At 35.6% G+C, this 20,475-nt stretch overlaps 1 protein-coding gene across 3 annotated transcripts in view; it reads right to left on the minus strand.

Moving 5' to 3' along the window:
- Positions 1-2,492: 2,492 nt before the first annotated feature.
- LOC5574228 (chromatin modification-related protein eaf-1) overlaps positions 2,493-20,475 on the minus strand; it is a 47,671-nt gene continuing 29,688 nt past the window's right edge. For all 3 annotated transcript variants that reach the window (XM_021841868.1, XM_021841865.1, XM_021841866.1), the window contains exon 6: positions 2,493-3,916. In XM_021841868.1, the coding sequence (XP_021697560.1) occupies positions 3,332-3,916 (585 nt within the window). In that variant the 3' untranslated portion in view covers positions 2,493-3,331. The remainder of the gene's footprint in view (positions 3,917-20,475) is intronic.

Below are 20,475 nucleotides of genomic sequence, written 5' to 3' on the forward strand. Positions count from 1 at the left end.
TATATTCAAAGCGTTTTTTTTTCTTATAAGCAGATGAAATAAACTCACCTGTAAAAAATCTGAACTGCTACGGCAAATGAAATGTAATATGTTGTTAACAAAATGTTAATAAAATCTTAGATTTGTGTTACAAATTAGGATGATAGTGTTGTCTAATAACACAGAACACCTAGATATAAGAAATCAATGTAATGTTTGGAATGATACTAAAAAAAAAAATCCGCCTAAGAAAAAACGACGGCAAAGGCCCCTGTGACGCTATTGGTGGCACTCTCAAGCGAATGGCAAAAAGAGCAAGTCTTGCAAAATACTATGGAAACACAATCGCAACTCCGCGAGAAATATTCGACTGGGCAGTGAAACAAACTGATACATGTATCACCAAATTAAATTTCTGTTATATATCTAATGAACAATATGTTAAAATGTCAGAGGAATTGATGGAATTGTTTGATAAGGTTGAAACTGTCCCTGGTACCCAAAAATATCATTTTTTTTATGCCTATTAGTGATACACAAATTGCAGCCAAACGGTATACCAATTCAGAGGATGAACCAAAAATATTCAATTTATTCAGTAAAGCCCAAAAATAATGTAAATATTCATGTGCAGATACTACGTTTTAGGATATATAGCAATAATAAAAATAATGATGCATGATAAAAAAAAACACGGCTTTTTTTTAAGCATAATATTGACCCTTTCCAGACATCTGTTGAGATTGGCTTTGACCAAATAAGAAATAAAATATTATTGTGATATCTTTCCAACCATTAAAACCCATCGGATTGTTAGACGGAGTTGGTTTTCTCATAAGCGGTTTGGTGCGAGATCAATTGTATTTAATTAAAAAAAACTCTGTATAATTCCGTTTTATTTCTTTAAACTACTCCCAATAAAACAAATATAATCTATTTTGTGATTAAAACTCATTTATCACTTCAAAATATGAGCATACTAGACTATTTAAAGCGAAATAAAAAAAATCAAAAAAAAATTTTTTTGGACCTAAAAAATTCGTTGTTAGAAAAACTTTTTTCCCTAAAATATGCCCAATTTGCAATGTATGGACGACTTTTAGTAAATTTAATTACGAAACTTTTTGCTTAAGGATGATCAAAATCTGAAATGGCCGTTTTTTTTAAATCGACTTTAAAGTTTTGAATCATTGTTTTTATGGTGTAGAAAATGTTTATTTTTTATTTTTTCAACATTTTTTTCTAAAACGTCAGGAAATTTCACGACAGTCCCCCATACAACACTTTTTTGTAGGTCTTACCGTTTTCGAGTTATAAGGGTTTATAATAAAAAGTAAAAAAAAACTTTGACCCTTTCCAAATGTTAGTCTAGATCGATTTTGAAAAAACAAAGTATGTAAAGTATCTTAGTTTCACATAGTCTTCACACCCAGAAAGTTTCATTGAATTCTGAAGGGGTGCTGTCAATCGCGTGTCGAGTTGGCGTGAAATTCGTCAAGAAGGATTACCACCGCTAGCTTTCGCCAACGGGTCCAACGAAAAATCGAAGGCACGGGTCCAAACAAGGATCGTAAAGGAATCAATAGTAGAAAAAATAGTACTGGAATGTACTGTTTTAGTCAGGGCAGGCAATCGTCACCGTCAAATGGAAAAAGAATCGTCATCGTCACTCAACCAGCGTTGGATGACGATTTGCTGCAGTTGTCCGCCACAAAGGCTCGGCGTCATGACGAACAAAGAAGCCTCCTTCGTTATGGTCGAATCTTCGTTCGGGAGCTCTGAGCCGACTAAAAATATGAACAGTGGCGTCGATAGATTATGAGCCTTTTTTGAAAAAAAAAAAAAAATGAAACAAAAACAAAAACAAAACGTGTCCGGAGTTGAACAAACGAGCTCTGAATCGTCACCGTCACGCGCTTACCAACAGAGCTATTGCTGAAGCTTGAGGAAAACGGGTTTAATTGCCAATACAAGCAATTCTGGGATGGCATTCGCCGTTTTGTGCATAGCAAGCGAATATACAATAAAAGCCTCCTTCGTTTGAGAGAGGGAAGCGAACGGAATGAAGTCAAAGTGGTTCGTTGACGATTTTGGATTGACGTTCGTCGTGCATTCTTTCGTCGATGACGAGACGACGACCTGCCAGAGTTATTGTACTGGATGACGATGTCTTTTTCTATTTCGTCATCGCACTGTGACGAATCTGACGATTGCCTGCCCTGGTTTTAGTAGCACTGAAAAGTACCGTTTTTAATTTTAGCACTGAAAAGTACTGTTTTATTGCTTTAGGTAGTTTTAAGAAAATTTCCAAGAGCAGAGAGAATTCGTGTACGCACAGTGAAGGTACGATGCGCACTGACTTTACTAACAATAAAACGATGAGTACTTGACGATCATACACTTACAATCTGCAAGTAAGACAACTACGCCACTCCCCCATAGTTTTCATATTCTTATTACAAAACTTTTAGGATTTTTTCAGTGGCTGTGATATATAAAAAAACAGGGTAAGATTTCTGCTTTGACACTGGGTGATATATTTTAATCCACCGTTTCGTGGGATTTGTACACTTATCAACTAGCTCCGACATCGATTGTTAAGGAAATCCTATGTTACACAGTTACTTAAACTTCAGTGGCTTATTCTCAAATGACGAAACATATGGCATTATGTACAAGCAAAGTTACTACTATACTATAGCACAAACTACTGGCCACGGATGAATGTCAAAGTGGTTTTCTTTATTCTTAAGAAAGGCGAACCTAGACTCATTCATTTGTTGATCTCTCGCATTTTGGTAATAATAATATAGTTTTTGCCTTTGTTAATCTTTGACCATGCAGCGGACTCGTTTTGAACAACAATTCAAATACAACGAAATCGTAAAGAAAAGATATTAAATCTTACAATGGCCATGAAGCAGTCAATTTTCAATAATTGTGTGGATGAGAAAAATCGAACATAAGTTGATGTTTGCAATAAGTTATCTAAGACTATCTACAATACTATACCGTAGAAACTGGATATCGTTTGCTGTGAAACAACTGACTTGAATTCATATGTCCTAGACTCATAAGTATACAATTCTAGATATATTAAAAGAGAGTCATTGGTCATAAATTGAGATGCAAAAACATATAAAACACTTAAAACAACTAGGATGATTCTTACATAGATACATTAATTATTCCTGTGTTACAATATTCCTAAAAAAACCTCAAAGAAATCAATAATTTATGGCAACGTGCACTGGAACAAATAAAATCTTGACAACAGAACTCATCAATCTTCCTGTACAATTAACATCATGCTCTAACTGGAATGCTGATTCACCCACATCACCCTCCGCCCCTAGGTAATCTGTTCGATCTTTATGTTCCCGATGCTTCCCATCAGTTCCCTGGACTGCTGCTGCTGCTGCTGAATGGCGCCCAGAAATTGCGTCCCATCGATGATGAAGTTCGACGGCAGAGTGTACACGGTGGCCGAACTTCCGTCTGCCGATTTGATTATGGCCGTTTTGGTTCCTCCGCTGTTGGCACCGCCGGTTACGGTGGCCCCTCCGACGCCTAGTCCTGCTAGGGCCGAGGCCGACACGGTTTGTAGGGTGCTGTGACTGGTGGCCGTGGCCATGCTGGTGGGCATCGCAATCTGCAGCTGCTGAATGATGGGACCCTTGCCGGAGAGAGCGTTCTGGAGCTGGGCTGCCGGAATGGTGAAGATCTGCTGGGACTGAAGCGACACCGGAGGCATTTGGGGTTGAGGTTGGGCTTGCTGCGGCTGTTGTTGGGTGGGTAGTTGTACTTGTTGGATTTGGTGCTGCTGTTGTTGTTGCATTGGCTGTTGCTGCTGTTGCGATTGTTGGACTGTTGGTAACTGCTGAGTTTGTGCCGGAGCCTCTGTTTTCACCTTTACGGGGGGAGATCGTTTCTCAGGCTGGAAGAATGTAAATTTGATTACAAATACAGAACAAAGCAATAGATAAAATTTATTGAATAACATCAATATTGCCCTCAAGTTATTCAAACCATTTTATGCCTCTATAATCGTTTGAGCAACTTCCATATCCCATATTTTGAAGTATCTATTTGTAACTGTGAGTTTGGAATACATTACAGTAATGAAGGGTTGTTTCGACAATTTTTCATGAACCGTTAGAGGTGTGCCAAAGTATTGGGAAGGTGATATGGGGCGATCCATTAATTACATAAGACAATTTTGGCGGTTTTTCGACCCCCCCTCCCCCCATGGTAAGATTTTTTATATGAAAATTACAAATAATTTGTATGGCGCGTAAGAAATCTCAAACCCCCCCTCCCCCCATAACCTCTTACGTAATTAATGGACTACCCCTATGTTACACAGACGAATATCGTCGACTCTCCATATCTCGATGTTCTACATCTCGATATCTCTTCCTTTGTCGATGATTTTTTCGGTCCCTTCAATCTGCATACATTTTCACTCTCCACATCTCGATATCCTCCTTATCTCGATATCTTCCTATCTCGATGTGTTTTTCATTCCCGAGTTTCTCTCCGTATGTCGATATGCCCAGTATCAAAATAATTTGCAAACACGAAATGACGTCTGTTTGTGGTTTTCAATCGGAGTGGTTTTCAATCTAGTGTTCATTAAAAATTTGTTCTTTGTCTCGATCTATCCCTATGGTCCCTTCCACGGTGGACAAAATTAAGAAGGTGATATATTCCGAAAACTGACAGCTACTTGACGACGTCATTCTTATCCACCTCGAACAAATTTTCGAAAAAAATGATCTACACTCAGGCAAATGGACTATCGATAAACATAGGAACCCCTTATGAAAATTCGCCACAAGAAATCGGATTGAAATTCATAAATTTGCCTTATGAAACCAGAATTTGAAAATAAAAAACGTTTTCGCGGCAACCTGGAATCGAACCAAGAACCTTGCGATCGATAGGCCCGAGCGTACATCACGCGCCTATCGACGCCTTGACGAGGTGTGATGCTAAAACGATACATAAAGCGTTCGTATTGCAATATTCGTTCCACCTTTCATAAGGCAAAATGTATGAAATTCGATAGTCCAGTTCGCTGCGTGTAGTGGTCCGGAAGTTATATAGTACGATAGGAGTGACGTCACATGTTTACAATCAAACTTGATATTTACATCAGTAAAGAGCCTGCCTTGTTAATGTTTATGCCGTGGTCCCTTCGATATCGAGATGTGGAGAGGCGACTGTAGTAACAAAGACAAAATAAAGACCTCTATTTCCCTTGTAGTTGCCCAAAATTCTATGGCTCTTAAGGTAATCTAGAATGCCGTGAAAAGTGTACTGCGATGTCAGACTTGGGCACCTTTTGCACTACCGAGGGACCAAATGCAGTACTAGAAGTGGTACCCAATCTGAGCCCGAGTCGGACGGACCTGGTAGTAAGGTGCATCCTCTACTTTGGCGCCGTCGAACCCTGTGAACGTGGTCCGGGCTTAGTATGTTAGTTAGTATGATGAACATAGCAATATATTCTGGAAAATATTGTACTTATAAGTTTCATCAAATTCGAATTTGTTTCAAGTTCTTCGAAACTCAATGGAGCATTGGGCGATTTTGAATCGATGTTTTCGTTCGATTAATCGGACGAATCGATGTACAGAGCACATAAAACTAAGTGAATCGTTTTTCATAATTCATAATGATGAAATCAATTAGTATCGTGAAATGGGGCGAAGTTGATCACTTTTAAGCGATTTTGTTCAATAAGATTTGGTGGGATACATGCATGTACATTAGAGTGGTTCAAAAAATCGTTTTTGCTCCACACCGCTCATTCAATTCTAGAGAGTTCTGTCTGATCTTTCGACCTTGACGCTTGCTCCTACGGGCGCCAGCGACGAGGGCAGGATCAAACATGTCGCGCGTCGGTCTAGTAAGTGAAAAAGTGGCGTGATCGGTTAGTTCTTTTTGATCCTTTGACCTTGACGCTTGCTGCTGGGCAGTGCGTCAAGAAAGCCAAGTTTTTTTTTTTCCTTTTCGGATCGCGCGCCTATTTTTTTCTGAGTGCTTTTATATAGCCGAGCAAACGAGTGAGGCTGAGAGTGGATTGTGGCTGCACAGTGAAGGATAAAGGATCAATTGGTGAGCTCGTTTCATGCTACTATTTCTAATCTATAAAATATGTATGACTGCACATTTAATCGTTACAATTGTGGGACGTAAATATGAATTTTCAACAAACTATGAATTGTTCGTCACTGTGAGTGTCGACACAAACTCTGATTCATGAATTATTTATGTTTCACATTTTTTTTTATTTTCAGAACACCCCTTTTTACCTTTATTTTTGTAATTAAAAAAAAAACTTTGAATGGTTCGACACTACAAGTGTAGACTTGCGAAAAGTTCACTTTATTCAACAAACTTTGGATGGTTCGCCACTGTAAGTGTCGGCATAAGAATAAGAGTGTTCTATGATGTTCCAACCAATCAAGTTTTTTGTTTCTTTTCAAATAAGTAAAATATAATAACACATGCTTTCGTCCTGACAGCTGTAGGAATGTTACATTTAGGTATTTGTTCAACAAACTTTGAATGGTTCGTCACCTCAAGTGTCGGCATAATTTTCCACTACATAGAAATTGTTCATATCAAATGAAAATATTATATTTACAAAAAGCATGTATATATCTCACAAATCATTATTTATCATGGTCTAATCGCTTATCAAAGTGAATCCTGTGACCCAACGATCCTTCCCATTAACAAACATCCCTCCCAGTTACCTTTGAGGAGATGCAGAGGCAAACACGGTCTCCAAATAGCAAAGGTTACACACTAACATTCCTTCCCCCAATCCCACCTGACTGCAAGGACGTGGCCGGCGCCGTTATTGACCCTGTATAAATAGAGGCACTGAATTATGCACACTGAAGAAGATTATGGCCAATCCCAGCCGAACTTCTAGTTGATTCTTTGTGCATTTTCACTGACTTCGGTCAATCACGGAATAGCAACCATTGACATGTGTAGTCAGTCTAAGCTAAGCTAAGCTAAGCTAAGCACACCGCTCATTCAATTCTAGATCAAATTTTGAGTGTCCTTCCAAAATTTGAGCTCATTCAGATCAAAACTGAGATTGCACAAGCCCTTCAAAGTTGATATAGGAATTACTATGGGAAAAGCAAGCAATTCATTCAATCGGTCATAGTGTTCGTGCTACGTTGATACTGTGAGATACATTCATCAGTTACAACTTTGCCGAAGGCCGTTTTCAAATCGGACGTCTCAGTAATTAGTTATTGATTTGTATCCAGTCACAAATTTTACTGCGGAACACGTTTTTATCTCCAGCACCAAAATTCCGCTATTCACTTAATTAAGGATTGCTGAATCCATTGCCGTTTTCAGAAATATCATAGCACGTCTAGTTTAATTGACTGTTGAAAATGCAAAAAAATGACTATTTCAGCCAACTTGCATGCAAGTTTGCCAGCTTGTAAGGTAATGTATTGGCCAGCTTTGCCAGCTTGTAAGGTAATATATTGGCTTAATTTGCCACAGAACTCAAACTTTATGTGTATAACCATATTTATCATCAAAGTTTGTAATACTTTCGATGCGGAAAAGTTATTGTTTAATGGTTTAGAGAATTTTTGTACCGTTTTTAATCATATTCCGAACACTTAAGGTCAGCACTGACTTCAAATGCATCTGATAGGCATAAATTAGTTGATATTTGTGAAAATTTAAATTTCTTCACAAAGTCTAACCCTTAGCGGTTGCGTATACCGAAAAAAAATATTTATTTAAACTTGTTCACTATTGTTTTTACGTTAAAGTATGGAACAACATTTTGATTCAAATGCCGAACACTGTGATCATTCTGTCTCATATTCCGAACACCTTGACTCAAATTCCGAACAGCACGAATAAATCGTGTTCAAATGAATAATTTCGCAAATAAATTTATCTGAGTTAGTCGTACTGGTCTTGAACTAGAGAAACACCCCTACTTCAGAGTTATAAAATAGATTTGAAGACGTTAAAATTGAATTGCAATTGACAGCCATTTCGTAGTAATTTTATGACATATTTCAGCGAAACATTTCAACCAAGTCGCCATACAAAAACCGAGTGTTCGGAATATGAGTCTGTTCGGAATTTGAGACAAAACGGTATTTTGCCATATAGAAGAAACGAAGAATTTTGTATGAAGCTTGCATGTAGGGTTGTCGCAAATTAATCGATTATTTCGATTAATCGATTAATCGACTCACTAATCGATTAATTTTTCATCGATAACTGGCTCACTTAATAATCGAGATAATCGATTAATTGACTTCGATTATTCGACGATTTTTCCAAAATAAAATGTCCAATTCGAACTACGGAGATGTTTTCCTGTAAAACACTGTGTTGTGTAAAGCTTAGAATGCTGTTTCACTCAAGAAAAGTAAAGAAATTTCTTTACTGAATGGGTCAAGAAATTTCCTACAAAGAGTCCCATTTGGAATGACATTTCTTCTCAACTGCGTACTGCGATCAAAGAAATGTAATTTCCTGGTCATTTCTGGGAAGAAATTCTCCTCGCATCGAGATAGGCGATTCCTTTTCTTGCCAGTAGCAAACCAGCAAACCAGTTTTCCAAGATCATCGGTGCGAAATCGATAAACACAGTCAGTCCCATACTGCCGTGAATCGCAAGGCAGTCCCATCTGATTTTTTGTCCAATTTTAGTTTATACAAGTGTTGAACATATATTCATATGACCTATCAGATACACTAACGAGACTGCATAATTTGTTCGGTAAAATTTGTAAAAAAAATACCAAGTCGAATAGTCCTATAATGAAATGTGACCTCATGATAAGCAAAATGTAAAAGTTTCGTTAATATCCAAACATGTGTCAATTTCCTGAACTGTTTTTAGTATTCGTTTGAATGGGACTCACTTGCGATTCACAGTAGTATATTGTCTATCAATTAAATGGCCATGGGTCATTATGTCATTGCATACGCCACAAATTTTTACTACCGTTTCCATTTTTTACACTTTACAGGGTGAAGAGTAAAATATTCTGCTCAATTTCCTTTATTCACCTTTGGAAAGATTCCTACTTCCACATTCAGTGTTTTCTTGATTTTCCTAAAATATCTTTTGAGATTTTCTCACATTTTTAAACGAATGTTTACAATGAATTTATCAAAAAATCTATTTTTTTGCTTTCATTGTGCATCGGGGTAATTTTTAGACATTGGCACTAAAAAAAAAAATATTCTGATATTTCCTTACTTAAGAAAACTAACTTTGGAAAGCGATCATATCCATGCTGCAAAAATCTTTCAGTGAGCGGCGCTACAATGCTTTTAAACGCTCCCAAAAATTAGAATAGAGTTCTGAACAGTTTTTGTAAATTTGATCATGCTGTACACAAGGAAGTGGTATACACCTATGATCAGAATTTCATAAGCGTTTTTATTCTGATTCACGAGAGCATCAAGTCATGGACGATTGATTTTGGCCATGTGATATCGATTCTGGTAGGTCTTTGTGTGGACATTTTCTGAACATCATGTTGTACCATCATTCATCAGCTCAAAATCTATGATTTTTATCCACACTCAGAAGGACGTCATACCATAGCAAATATTAAATAGGTTATATCCGAATTCTTCATTTTATGACAAAACACGAAGATAGAACGAAATTTATATTATTTTTATACAAAAGTAAAAAAACGTAAAACCTGCGATCAATAACTAGAATCATGGAATCGGTACCCGACCAGAACCACATAACAAGATAATAACACATTCCTATCAGCAGCAGTTAAAAATAACAGAAGTTGATATAATTTTGTTATCAAAATGGCTTTGTTCTCAACTTGTTATATTTTTTGTAACACATTTACAACAAGATTTGTTATATTTTTGACATCGCATTTATAAGTTTGTTGCAAATACCATCCCGACCAGAAGGAAAAAACAAGATTATAACAGATTGTGTTCCCCTGATATGATTTTTTTTATATCACCAGTTGTTATAAAACATGTACCGTTAGTAGTTAAAATAACAAAAATTCTAACAAAATTTGCACCAAACCAAACTAAGATATAACAAACCCTGTTATAATAATAACAACATTATTACAGAATGTGTTACAAGGATGTTACAAAATAACAAAATTATTACAAACTATGTTACTGTATATGACATCGGATGGTATTTGCAACAAACTTATAAATGCGATGTCAAAAATATAACAAATCTTGTTATAAATGTGTTACAAAAAATATAACAAGTTGAGAACAAAGCCATTTTGATAACAAAATTATATCAACTTCTGTTATTTTTAACTGCTGCTGATAGGAATGTGTTATTATCTTGTTATGTGGTTCTGGTCGGGATCCGATGTCATATACAGTAACATAGTTTGTAATAATTTTGTTATTTTGTAACATCCTTGTAACACATTCTGTAATAATGTTGTTATTATTATAACAGGGTTTGTTATATCTTAGTTTGGTTTGGTGCAAATTTTGTTAGAATTTTTGTTGTTTTAACTACTAACGGTACATGTTTTATAACAACTGGTGATATAAAAAAAATCATATCAGGGGAACACAATCTGTTATAATCTTGTTTTTTCCTTCTGGTCGGGTACAGATAGGGCTACAGAAATTGCTCCAGAAATATCGGATGAAAAATTTCCAGAGTGATTCTCCCGTTAATTTATCCAGGAATTCATAGATTAATGAACTTGTACAGATTTTTCCACAGATATATCCAAAAATTGCTCCAGGAATCACATTGCGAAGATTTTTCCAAAGAGATCTCTAGGAATATTTATAGCTGTGTAATCCATGTAGATGTCTCTAGGAATTCAACATGAAGCTCAAATATGAGATTCCTTCATTTTTTCAGGAATTGCTTTAGAAATTACATCATGGATTCCTTCCCAAATTATTTCGCGATTCGTCCAGACATTTCTTCTGAAGATTCTTGGAATTTATTCAAGAAGTTGGTAGAGATTGTCTCGAAATTCATTTCAAGACTCCTTCAGGCATTATTTTCGAGGCTATTTCTCCAGGCATTTAAAAAACATAAATAAAAGACACGGACACCGTCTTCAGCCATTTAGCTGCACAGACTGTAACTTAACGCTAGACAACGGACAAGCCATGCTCCAATGGTACAGCCGAGAAACATTCCTCACGAAAAGTTTCAATGGCTGCAGCGGGAATCGAACCCACAGCCCATGGCACGATGCACTCATTGCCTGACGACACTAACCGCACGGCCACGAAGCCCATAATCACAAAAAAAAAACTGTCGAAATAATCTCTAGCGTTTCCCAAAAACATTCCAAAATATGTCTCTATCACTTCCATCTAGGATTCCTATGCAAGACACTACAAGAAAACCCTCATGAAACGGTACACAATGTCCTCTATGTGCACCTGCAGTATTTGCCTTAAGAATCCTTACAGAAAATGACCCAAGAATTTCACCAGGAGTCGTCCACAGATTCCTCCCGATTTTTCTAGGAATTGTTCAAGGGCTTCCCCCAAAAAATCCTATAAGGATTCTAGCGAGAATTCAGAAATCTCCAGACGTTACTAAGAGGTTTCTTCAGCGATTTCAACCAGGGTATTTAATAAAAACTTTTCCTCGGATTTCTTGGAGAAATTTTTGGAGTATTTCCTGAAAGAATTCCAGGAAACAATCTGGAGGAAATTTTTGAAGAAAACTCAGGAAAATTGTCAGATGTGTTTTCAGATGCATCAATAATAGATAAGTTTTAATACTTGTTACGAATTTCAGGAATAATACTTGTTGTTTTTTATCAAAGAAACTCTGGAAGGAATTTCAGGATGAATTTGTTGAGAAATTATCGGTAGACTTCATGGAAATCTTGTAAAAACAAATAAGGGATTTCTGAAATACAAAACATGAGGAAATTCTGGCCGATTTTAGGAGAAATGACTGTAAAAAACCGGTAGAATCCCTTGAAAAAAATCTGGAACAATTCCTAGAATAAGTCGTAGAGGAATCACTGGATAAATTTATAAGGGAAAATCATTGGATTTTTTTTGAGAAATTCTTCAAGAACCTCAAAAAGATTTTTTTTTGAAACTCAGAAGAAATTCCTGGAGGAACTCTTGATAGAACCACAGGAAAATGTTTCGGAGGAGCCAAGTGATGTTTTTGAAGCAATGGCTGGAGAAATCCCTAAACAAATTTCTAAAAAAAAATCTTGAAGGAATCCCTAGAGGAATTTCAAACAAAATACTTGCAGTCATCTCTTAAGAAATTTCAGAAGGAGACCCATAAGCAATTCCTAAAAGTTGTACTAGAGCCATTTATAAAGGAAACCTTGGATGAATTATTTAAATACTTGCAGGAATTTTTAGAGGAACCCCAAATGAAATTCATAGTAAAATCCGAAGAAGAAAAATTGTAGCAGCAAAACAGAAACGACTCGAATAAATCCAAGTATAATTCTTAATTCCTCCACCGGCAGCTTCATCTTATCACCAAAAAACAATATTCAAATTGCGATAACTTTTTTGGTTCTCGATATTTTTGCACCTTTTTTCACATATTCTCAACAAACTTTTCTATTTTTGGATTTTGTGTTGGTATTGACCATTGGTCATCTAGTTTTGAATATAATCCGGTATTCCTTGAGGGACCGACACTTCTCATATAAAATTTCTTAGGCTACTATTTTGTTTTTAGTCGATTTATAAAAACAAAAATGCGGGCTATACAGTGTCAGGTAATAAAGAGCTTCACTGAAAAAATCATTCAAATCGGTTGAGTTCCCTTCGAGAAGTCCAAAACTACAATATGATGTTTTTTTAAGTTTTCAAGATCTCGTTACGGCCGCAGTTGTACCAAAAACATAAAAGCTTATTACTCAAAAAACGGTTGTACCGTTTTGTTTTATTTTTTTACAACAGACTCTCGTCAAAGTATAGTTTTGAAAAGCCAACAACCCAACATGAGAAAAATCTGTAACTTGAGCTATTAATGCGTTCGTCCACCAAAAAATTTTGGAATATCTCCGGATCCAGATGACCAATGATCAAAACAACTACAGATTATTAAAATAGAAGAGATTTTTGAGAACTTGTGGTGGTGCAAATATATAGAGAAACAAAAAAGTTATAGCGATTTCAATATTTCTTCATGGATGCTCGTATAGAGTTTAAGAAACCTCTGACACAAAATGCCTAGGGGAATCTTTGGCAGACTTTTTGAAAAAAAAAATGTCGCTTGTTAGTACATACACCACCTTATGCGAGCATTCATACGGTTTGTCTAGTGTTTGTTCGGATAGTTCAGCGTATAAACTAGTCTGTTATGATCATGATTGTAGCTTACTGTTTGGTCGCATAAAATGTCATGCGAATATGGGCAATGCAATAGTTAGAGAGTTTTTCAATTCCCGGATGCCCAAAAAACTAAAAAAAAACTTGAAATTTTAGTTTTTTTTATACAAAATAGTCAAAATCGGAAGACTTGAGATTATAAATTAAATTATTTTTGATTAATACTGTGAACTGAATATGAATGAATAATGTCTACACACAGAGAAATACCAGCTATTCGAAACAATAAATAACTTTGTTATTCTTAATAAACTTGTTCAATTTGTTGTAATAAAAAATGTGTTGAAACAACAATCATTTTTATCAAAATTAAGCAACAATATTGTTGGATTTACTGGGTTAATTTTTAACTAGATTTATTTTTGAAACAACAAAACAAAAACTTTACGTCAAATGAAAGTTTATTTGTTTCAATTTACATGTACATTGATTGTTATAATTATCCATGTAACATAAAACTGTTCCGCCATTTTTTTTGCTTAGTAGAAACGGTGAAAAAGCGGATATCTCCGATACATGAAATTATGGTGAAGTACATGGCGTGGTTAAACTGTTCGTGCGAGAAGTTCAGGTCATAGATTTTTGTATTGGAATAATCATAGATTGCCAGTTTTGGAGTAATCAAAACCACATTCAGAATTATTTTTGGTAAGTATGATCCATCTTTTCTAAAATTTTAATTCCACTAATGCATTCTCCAGTATTGCAGCCAACTCTTACACGAGCTGGTTATTTTATCCCGTCACTTAGTCGCGAAGCAGATAAAGAACATTCTTCAGTTGAAGGGATTTTGGTGCACGTACCGATACTTCTACTTTCACAAAATAAAGGTAAAGTAGACGTTTCGAAGCGATTATCGTTGTTTATTGTTTATTTCCTAAAAAAAACAAAGCAAAAATAAAGGGACTAAGACCAACAAAAAAGTGTTTTAATTTCAAACAAGATCATTGTCACATCAAAAAACAGTGTAATTTGATTTAAAAATAAAAGATTTTATTTCAAAGCAAAAATTTGCAAAAAAAAATTGTTGCCCCCTGTTTTACACAGCTGTCAAATTCAACAATTTTTATTTTTGGATTAAATTAAGAGTTGTTATTGAAACAATGAAAGGCAATTATATGCCAGCAAATAATAAAGATATATTGTTGTAATGATACAGAATATATTTGATATTAAAATTTTCTCTTTGCGTGTAAAAGCCCGTCCACCCCATTGAGGTCATTGGAATTTCAGAGAGATTTTGTAATTATATGAACAAATTTTCGCTCTGTGTAATTTATACTGATTTTCCCAAAAAAATGCAAAGTTTAATTAAAAAAAACCTTCTTAGATTGCCTTCGAAATTATGCGTTAGCCATAGACCATGACTGATTCCTGGACAAATTCTTGATCTGGTGAAACTTACGTTGAATCTTTTTAAGCTGGTTAAATTTTTGACATAAATTTAAAATTGCATCTTACAAGCAATCTATCATAAACTTGGCTAAGAATTGCGTCAAAAACTTAACAAAAATCTGGTTAAGATTAACTAAAGGACCTCGCTTTTTATTTACTTAAAAAGATTTTTCCATGAATTCATGAACAATTTTACATGAAATTTGTTGAGAATGATTGGAAAAATACACTGTATATCTGAAGAAATCTATAGACAATCTCGTCAGGGGCCTCATTAGAACTTTGTCATAGTTCAATGAATAACTAATAGGTAATACAGACAAGGCTTCATCAGAAATCAGTATCATCTCAGAAATCCGCCAGTACTTCTGATTTAATCTGTTCAAGATTTCCGTGGATCTCCCAAGAAATTTGTCAAATATTCAATGCTCCATTATTGTAGTAATTATTAATTTATTCATTAAGACCACTAGTTGTCAGATGAAGTAAAAAATACAAATACAAATATTCATTTGGATCAGGTTTTCGTAAGTGGCAATATCATCAACCATAACAACTTTCTACAACTTATTTTGGTGGTTTGTAGGTTTAGTGCTTGGAGATGTCTGTTTAAAATTATTGTTCCGGTGACCATCTCAAATTTCCGGTTTCCCGTCTTTTTCCGCGGTCCAGTGGCCGCCCTGGAATTATTGGCAACAATCGTATCACTTAGTGACGACTTATAATCTCACGTTTAGCTGTTTTACGACCCATTTTGTATAGAAACAGTTGACATAAGATGAAGTGATTCCTATCAATATTAGAACTCGCTTTTGAAGTCCTGGACGAGTTTTTATCAAACTCTTTGATTTTTTGTTTGTTATTACAACCCGTATCTCCGGGAGGAATTTTAATGAGCATCTTTCAAATAATAGTTTAAATATTCCTTCTATAGTCACATATTAGCCAGATATTGGCTCTGGTATTCGCAAAAACTATTTAAAAAGTTCTGACTACAAAATCCAGCCCAAATCCAGCATATTCTCCAAAACCTTTCTCTTATTTTTTTATATTTTCCGTTGCAGTGGCTACGTGCTGCTTGTGTTGAAAAAATAACCCAGCCTTAAATTTCAATACCGTTAGATCACGAAAATAGTGACTTTAGTGACCAATTTTCGACTTTTTGTTGGAAATAGTGACTTTTTAGTGACCAGGTTGAAAAAAGTGACCAAGTCACTAAAAAGTGACTTGCTACCAGCCCTGTTATTGTTTTTTTCTGGTTCCAGTTTGGTGTCTTTTTTCAGGAAAGAACTTAAAAGTTCCAGTCCTAACTGCCATAACTTGGTTAATTTTTACCGGCTCATACGGTAATTAGGGTAATTAGTTTTAATTTTTCTGTTATAACGTTATATGAAAAGATAAAGAGGTTTTGTGCCTCTTTGAAAAATATTTCGAAAGGAAATCACTCAAAGGGGTTTTTCCCTCTTTCAAAATTTTGGTTAAATAAATAAATAAATAAATAAATAACTGCCCATAACTGCATATTTGTAACATTCGACAAAAGTAGGCAAAGTAACCTAAACAGAGCTTACCTGAGAAAATCGAATATCGGTATTAAAATATTAGATATTAAAATTTCTTGAAAAATAAATTAAAAGTTCATTCGAAAATCGTGCAGAAACTCATTTCAAAATATCTTTAGAATTTTGTAACAATTCCGTAAATATTTTTAGTGGTTCTGATAAATACGAATTGTTTAACAAATTCTTTAAGGTATTCTCTACAATTTACCATGATTAAAAATATCACAAATTTCAATGGACGTTCGATCTAAGTATTATCCAGGGGTAAGGAAAGCAAAAATTTTCTACAAGGCTCGTTCATGTATGTTCTGCATAAATGGGTCAGTTATATGTTAGTTTTTTTTTTTCATTTCCATAATGGAAATCATGAAAAATGGGAAAGGAAAAGATAAGCTTCAGAATTATAAGTGTAGGCCATTGGTTCAACGAAATTGTATACTAATAACATACTAAAATTCATCTTGATTTAAAAAAAATAACTTGAAGAAACAATTTATTAAGCCATGAACCTCAGCTTCATGCTTCGAGAATTGGATAAGTTCTATTTAATTTTAAAGAATTTTATCGTGCATATCTATCCGAATTCACAAGAATTTATCTATTAGGAGCTATTTTTAAAACTGTTTTTCAATAAAATTTCGGGCAAGTTGAAACGGCTGGGGTTACATTAAATGTAAAATTTTGTAATAATTTAAAATTTTACTACAGAAACATTGAGCTAACAAATGAAACCAACTTTAAGGAACGAAAAGCCTGCTAACACTTATTGTCATCATGTTTAAAACTTAGTATTTCATTTTGCCCCACCCGTTTTAGCCTACTCCGGTATACCTTATAGCAGTAAGAACTCATATGTACAGAAAAAATGTCGATTAATTCGATTAATCGAAAAATACTAGTCGATTAATCGTTATCAGTAATCGGTATTCTTGGGCTGTAATCGATTACCAACTAATCGATTAATTGAGATTTTGCGACAACCCTACTTGCATGTTGAAAAAATCGGTTTAATCCAAATTTAATCGCGCAATTTCAATCAAATTATGTCTGAAATGAAAATTCAAGTTCTATTTTGCATGTTTGGTGGATTAGATTACAAAATATTTTGATAAATTGTACTTTAAATTTCATGTACCGTAAAACGGGATAACTTTGATAGTATTTTCGAAGAAAACTTCAATATTTATGCATTCTGTATCAAAGAATTATATTTTATATTTTTAAAACAAGTACTGACATCCTAGCTATCGATTGCACTTGATAGATTGCCAAAAGATTTATTCTGAATGGATATATAATTTTTCATATAATCGAAAGTCGGTTTTCTGTTTTGGGGTAACTTTGATAATGGAGTATAAATCGAACAAGATTGAATGAATCACGGAACATTTATAGGGCGTTGCATACCTCTAGGCGTTTAACGCTATATGGAAATTTCTGACTTAGATTACAAAAATGGTCCCAGTTTCTAAAAATGGTTTTCGCTAAGAGATTTGAGACCGAATTCATGTTCTACTATAACTAGGCTGTCATGGGTAAGTGACGAACTTATTATGACTTTATCAAATAGTGGTCGTAGAACAGATTGTTTGTTAGCGTTGCAAAAATGCTAAAATCTTGTAAATTTTTAATATTTGCATAAAAATCCTCAAATGCACTTGATTTCAACGAAAATAGCTTTGACATGAAGTGTCATACTAATACTCTTTACTTTTGCATTCGTTTTCCTTAACTGATTGACAGAAACTTCGATAATTCGTTTACTATGTTGGGGGTCTCGCACTATCAAAGTTACCCGCATTATCAAAGTTACCCCGTTTTACGGTACCGTGTATGTACTACATTTGACGCGGGTCCAAACTTGACGCACTTTTCAACATTTTCACCATTAAAACTATATTTACTTTAATTATTATGAAAAACTATACCTATAACTATTTGTTTACACTAATGTAACATACTAAATATCAAAACAGGTAGCTTTTGTTCGTACACAAGCATAAACAAAAATAAAAGCAAAACTCCATCCGTCAAATGCGTCATTTTTCGCCAGTCTTAACATGTCTGCTAAGGAAGCAGTCAAATATTTCTCCTGAATTCTCGTGGTAAAAAGATTTTTTTGTGAAGACAACATCAATATCTAATTTGTAAGTATTACTAGTGTTCTGATGCATTACAAAACGTTTTTTGTGCATTTTGACAATGTTTTGAGCAAAAATGTTTTGCGTCAAATTAGGCTCACTGTGTTCCTAATTATTTACAGGCAAAAATGGAACCAAAAACAAAGTATGTAACTTATTCGAAGACTGAACTCGCAAATGCCGTGGACATGGCACGTAGAGGTGTATCCATCCGAAAATCTGCCGCTTCGTTTGGTGTTCCGGAGCCTACCGTTCGCCGGAAGCTCAAACTACAAAAATTGCGCTAACCGGGATAGCCGTCCGTGCTATCGAAGGAGGAGGAGAAGTCAATAATTGAATGAATATGCTTGGCTGCCCAATCGGGGTTTCCGGTCAATGCTCAGCGGCTACAAACATCTGTTGGTTACTTTCTTCGTATTTCCGGTAAATCTAACCCGTTTACAGCTGGGATTCCAGGACGTAAATGGCTAAAATTGTTCCTCCGGCGTCATCCTGAAATCTCGCGTCGCGTCCCAAGTGCTCTCTCTAAACAACGTACGACAGTCGCGGAAAAACCAATCCGGAACTGGTTCAATGAAGTCGGTTCTTTCATTGACAAACAACAATTACGGCAGATTCTGGAGAAGCCTGAGTGCATATTCAATATGGACGAGTCAGCAGTACGGATGGTTCCGACCAAAGAACACGTTTTCGCCAAAACTGGTGAAAAGTATGTTCATACATATAATGGAAACTCAGAAAAAGAAAGCTATACGGCCCTGTTTGCAGCTAACGCCGCCGGTACTCTTGCTCCGCCGATGGTTCTTTTCCCCTATAAACAACGACTCCCGGCAGTGATCGCGCAAAATGCACCCTCAGGCTGGTCGGTTGGACGGAACCAGTCAGGATGGATGACGCGAGAAACTTTCTTGGATTATCTAAAGAAGGTATTCGTTCCTTGGGTAGAAGAGGCAAAAATACCACTCCCAATAGTGATATTTGTTGATGGTCACACCTCGCATGTGTCCTACGAGACCATTGAATAAGCCATTTTACGAGACGTTTCGGAACAGCTGATCGCCGAAACGGCGTCAATTGACAGGAGACCTGGGATTAAATCCAGCGTGATTTTTAACAACGCCTCATCTTACCAAACGAGGACATGAAGAAAATGACAAAAAAGAGATCCAAAAATGTTTGTTACTGCAACTTTACACCTAGTTATTGTATCAGCTACCTCTTTTTCACCTATATTTCACATAAAAAGGCATTTTTGTGATCAGAAATATTTTAATATTTTTTCTCCATTTAAGTTTTCGCCTGTGTGAAAAGCTACGCTTGAAATGCGCACAGTCATCAACCATCATCATCGCCATAACTGACGACGATGATTGAAAAATCCCAGGTCTCCTGTCATTTGACCTGCTTCGTAAAATGGCTTATTCTGCCGTTCACATCAGATTACTCTGATTTCGTTGTACCCTAATGCCACTCATGTACTCCAGCCTTTGGACGTGGCTTTTTTTAGGCCATTGAAAGTCCATTGGAATGAACGTTTGATTGAATATCGAACTTTTCATGCTGGCCAAACATTGCCGAAACATGAAATTGCACCGCTCTTGAAAAAAGCAGTCGATGACATCAACAACATGAAAACTGTAATCATGAACGGGTTTCGGAAGTGTGGAATCCAAATGCGGTCAACTATGGCATTTTGTTGAAAGGACAAACTTCAAGTAGGGGAACATGGTCCAAGACGCACTGATGGGGTAAAATGGCCCACCTCATTAAATCATTCCTAGCACGTTTCAATTTGTATTCTTTGCCAAACGATGTTAAAATATGTTTACCCAAGAGTTGCCGCCGCAAAACTCATAGATTTCTCCTTAATTTTTCGGTGAAATTCAACATTTTTCTCTTTTTTGCCTAAACAATAAGGTTTTCCGATGATTTTATTAAGGAATAAGCGTTTCCATTCCACAGAGCAAACTCATGGAGAAACATGGTTGCTAACTACTAATTCTCCATACTAAATG

Source organism: Aedes aegypti, chromosome 2 (assembly GCF_002204515.2).
Source record: "Aedes aegypti strain LVP_AGWG chromosome 2, AaegL5.0 Primary Assembly, whole genome shotgun sequence".
In the NCBI taxonomy this organism is placed as follows: Eukaryota; Metazoa; Arthropoda; class Insecta; order Diptera; family Culicidae; genus Aedes; species Aedes aegypti.